Source organism: Aptenodytes patagonicus, chromosome 2 (assembly GCF_965638725.1).
Source record: "Aptenodytes patagonicus chromosome 2, bAptPat1.pri.cur, whole genome shotgun sequence".
Classification (NCBI taxonomy): Eukaryota; Metazoa; Chordata; class Aves; order Sphenisciformes; family Spheniscidae; genus Aptenodytes; species Aptenodytes patagonicus.
The window spans coordinates 134,129,058-134,133,415 of NC_134950.1; the positions used below are offsets into that span (position 1 = coordinate 134,129,058).

General features: G+C 59.8%; 1 protein-coding gene across 1 annotated transcript; it reads right to left on the reverse strand.

Moving 5' to 3' along the window:
- Positions 1-528: 528 nt before the first annotated feature.
- EVX1 (even-skipped homeobox 1) lies at positions 529-3,971 on the reverse strand. Its single transcript, XM_076332321.1, has 3 exons — positions 3,539-3,971; positions 1,789-2,039; positions 529-1,059 (listed from the first exon to the last, which is right to left on the reverse strand). Exons 1-3 carry the CDS (start codon positions 3,969-3,971, stop codon positions 529-531), a joined length of 1,215 nt encoding a protein of 404 aa, XP_076188436.1.
- Between the last annotated feature and the right edge of the window lie 387 nt (positions 3,972-4,358).

The window sequence follows — 4,358 nt, forward strand, 5'->3', positions numbered from 1 at the left end:
TCCAGAAACCTTTTGGTTTTGCTGTTTGCTCGTTGTTTTTATTTTCTGAACACTCTGCTAGGTTACATCTTTGCTTTCTTCATGCGCACAAGCCATTTCGTTATCAAGATAATGTTTCTTTCAAGTATTTCAGATTTTCCTTCTCCGCCTCGTAGGTTTGTGCATAAGGTTTGTTGCTGTGAGCCGCAGAAGCCCCAGCCCTTGGTAAGAAGTCTGTCCATGGAAAAGAAAGTCCCAGCTCATTTCTATAGGTTACCGAAGTGTATTTCATTCGGGTTGGTTTTCTTCCTCTTCCGTGCCTAAAATCCTTCTCAGAGATAAATCACTAGTCATTTCTTTCCTTCTTCTTCCCCCCCCCCTCCCCTTGGAATGTAAATCCTTTTAAGACTGAGCTATTTTTAGTCTTTTTTTCCGTAGGTGTCCGCTTCTGGGGAGAGAACACGATCAAATAAACATCGGCTGTAGGTACATTAACTCGAAGAGAAGCCCGGGAAAGGGGCGAGTTTTTAATAACCCTGAGACGAAGGTTTATCTCGTTAAAGGTACTTCTTCTCGCTGGTCCATGGAAACTGAGGTGGCTTTGCTCAGCACAGAGGGCGTGAAAGTGAGGAAAGAGTCAGTCCTGGTTGTGGCCGAACAGGTAAAGTCTGATCCGGAGGGTCTCTGCGCCAGCCCGTTGGACTGACCGCTGTGGCAAGCCAGGCAGGAGCAGGGGTTGCCCCCGGCGCTGCTGAGTCCATGAGTTGGGGCAGGGTAGAGAGAGGGATGCCTGAAGGCGCACAGCAGTTCTGGTCTCGGGTAGGGGTGGGAGAGGACCCTGAAGGTGTCCAGCGGCCTCAGGGGGGTACTGAAGGGAGTGGCGGCAGAGGCCGATGTGGCTCCGATGCCCATGTGGGAGTAGTAGGGCAGGGGCAGGTGGGACGGGAACGGGTAGGGCAAATTGCCGGTGGCCGCCGCGTGGCTCATCATGTAGGTATAAAACGCCGGGTCGGCCGGGTGAGGCCAGGTCATGGCCAGGCGCTGCCGCTTGTCCTTCATCCTGCGGTTCTGGAACCAAACCTGCGGGGAGAGGGGAGGCGAGAGCCGTCACGCCCCGCCGCCCCGCTCCGCCCGACCGCCGGCACCGGCCCCTGCCCCGGGGGTGGCGCGGGCGGGAGCGGGTCTGCCGGCGATGGGAGACCGGCGCCAGCTCTCGCTCCCAGAGGCAGTTGTCATCACGTACGGAGGGATCGGTTAAGCCCCTATAAATCTACGGGGAGACCCGGTGGAGCAGCCCTTTTAGGGTGCTTGTTTTCCTTTCTTCTTGCTAGGGCTTGTCCTGCTGACACCCCCCCCCCCCGGCCTCGGGCAAGCCCGGCTGCTCTGCCTCCTTGCAGCCGTTTTGCAGCCCAGAACTACCTGGGATTATTGTTACCGGTTTTATTTTTATGTGCAAATGTTTTTGAAACGGCAAAGCAAAGAGAGATCAACACAAGATCTGCTACTGGCTTCCTCTTCCCTCCCTCGAGAGCTGAGCGGGGTTTGGACTGGACTGAAGGGAGGATTAAAAATAATCTGCTAGGGAGAGGCCGGATTAGCGGTGCTGGCTGGGACGGCTCCGGGAGCCGTATCCCCGCTCCCGCATTGCTGCTTGCTGCAGGGTGCGAGTAGGGCCAGGAAAAGGGCGGGGGAGCGGGGGGGGAGAGAGGGAGGGTTGTGCTGGAGAAGTGCTTTCCCGAGTTTTGCAAGGAAGTTTGGCCGTATAGATTTATATCGTGCTAATTGGAAACATGTCCGAACTGTGCGTACCTTGATGGTGGTTTCTGGCAGATTTAGAGCAGCCGCCAGTTCACATCTCCGGGGCCTGGACACGTAGTTCTCCCGGTAAAACTCCTTCTCCAGCCGGGCGATCTGCTCGCGGGTGAAGGCGGTGCGGTAGCGGCGCATCTGGTCGCTGGCGCTGCAGGCCAGCGAGCCCTGGGAGCCGCCGCTGCCTCCGCTGCCCTTGGGGTGATCCCCCCCGCCGCTGGGGCTGCCGCCCAGCGTCTCGGAGCACGGCCCTGCGTGGGGAGCCCGGAGTAGAGACACACGCTCGGAGGCGGGCGGGCACGGAGGGATGCTCGCCGCCCGCCTCCCCAGCGAGCTCCCTTCTCCCCCCCATCCCTCCCCATTCGTCTTTTCTGTGCCTGCCCGGGTGTACTGAGGGTGCTGGGGAGACATCCAAGAGGGACCGGGGGGGGGAGGGCAGGGAGCAAGGGGATGCAGCACCGGTTAAGGGTTTGACGGGTGCTTATTCACTCTGGCTGGAAGGCTACCTGTCGTCGCCCCCCCCCTCCAAACACACCAACACACACACACCGCCCTGGGAGTGTCTGCTCGATGCCACTCCGCTCGCTTCCCGCACTGTGAAGCCGGAGGCGGCCGCCGCAGCATCCTCCGACCCTGAGCGGTTCGGAAAGGCAGGTGTGCCCACCGCCCGAGCCGCACGGCTCCGTGGCCCCTTCCTCCAGCCCAGCAAGGGTCCAGGAGCGGAGCAACCGGCAGGCAGGGACACTGCTCCCTCCGAGGGGGAGGTGAGGCCTCGGGGACTCTAATTCCAAAGCTCAGGATGGGATATTTTCAACGAGCCTCTAAGGGACGAGAGAGGGCAGACAGCGCTCTCCGCGCTTCCCGGCTTCTTCTTGAAGTGATGGAGGAATGGGGAGGGGGGAGAAGTGGGTTGTTGTCGGGGTAGGGGGGGGGCTCTGCCGGGCTGGGAAGGTGGGAATAAGGAGTGGGGGCAGGGGGGAAAGGGGCCTGGCCACTGCGTTTGCTTTCAAATGCAACTCTCCCTCATTGTGCCCGAGACCAAAGGCAATTAATTCATTGGGACCATTTCCGAGCTGGCGCCACCGAGACATAGAAGTGACAAGGTAATTTGGACCTCTCCTCTTTTTTTTCCCCCCCTTTTTTCTTTTTTTAACCCAACGTGCAAACAAGGACCTCGCTGCCGCACTTGGGGCAGGCAGGAGTCGGCGAGCGATTTTACGGTCTTTATGGGCGCTTCCGCACTCGCCCGGGCACATTTCACCCTGCAAAACCACAAACAGCTCTCGGCCAGAAAACCCGTTTGATCTTGCCCCCCTCCCCAACACATACAAAAAAACCCGCCGGTGGGGAGGATCGGAAGGGATTTCCTGGAGCATGCACTGTCCAGGCGATGGGCGAGATTAAAAATATAAAAAAGATGGAGGGGAGAGAGTGGGTGGTGGTCCTGGCCAAGGGGGTCCTACGGGACAAGCTGCAGACCTGATGCATCCACGGCGGGAAGCCTGGCTCCCCTCCAGGGACACGGGGGCTGCCCGGTGTCGTGTCCTCTGACTCCCAAACAAGCCTCCCGGTGGCAGGGAGCTGAGGAGTCAGCCAGGAAAGGAGATGCCCCCACACACACCCCGACTTCGCTGCCCCTCGCTCAGCTGGCAGGGGGAAGACCCCCTCCGGCAGCCCCCCCCGCCCCCCAGTGCTGCCCCCCAGCCCCGGAGCGGGCGGGGAGCTGGAGGCATGGGAAGGAGTTGGGTACCTTTGCTGTGCTGGTACTCGGCGCTCCCCGTGGCGCAGTCCGGGGTGCAGCTCACCTCGATTTCCTCATAGAAATCCGACTCGGTGTCCGAGCTGCTCTGCTGCCCTTTGCTGGAGAGGGGCTCCGGGGCGGGGGGCTGCTGTCCGGCCGAAAGCAGTGCTGCCGCCGCCGAGCGGCTCTCCGGCACCGTCCCTGTCCCTGGCAGCACCTCCACCTCCTCTTCGTCTTCTCCTCCGCCACCTCCTCCTCCTCCTCTCTCCCGGGACGACAAGGGGCCAGGTCTGGGGCTGAGGCAGTTCCGATGGATCATCTTCTCCTGCGGCTCCGGAGCGGGGCTCCCCACTGCTTCGGACAAATTAGGCACCCTCTTGCCAACTAGAGCGCCAAGTTGTGTCCCTTCCAGAAACATCACCATCTCCTTCCTGGTTTCCATTGTGGCTTTGCTTAAGGGAGGGGGGAAAAAAATCCAGATCTCTTCCCCCCCTCCCTCCCGCTCCCGCCCCAGCCTTGTGCAAACCCAGCAACCCTCTCCTGCCAATGCAGAGGAGCAAGCGGTGAGATAGGGTGACCTTGTGATGCGAGCGCTACACTCTGCTGTGCTGCTCTGGGAGGGATCACCATTGCCCTCTTCTTTCTAAGCTGTCATCCTCAATGGTGCAGTCGTCATTACAGTACCACCGGTGACGCCACACATTGATTGCCAGTGGATAAATAGAAACGTCTGCCATGGGGAAGATGAAAGGAAGAGCCGGAGCTAATGGGCTAAATGCGTGATGCACCAGGTGTAGGAGCCCGAGATGGAGAGGGAAGTGTGAAAAAG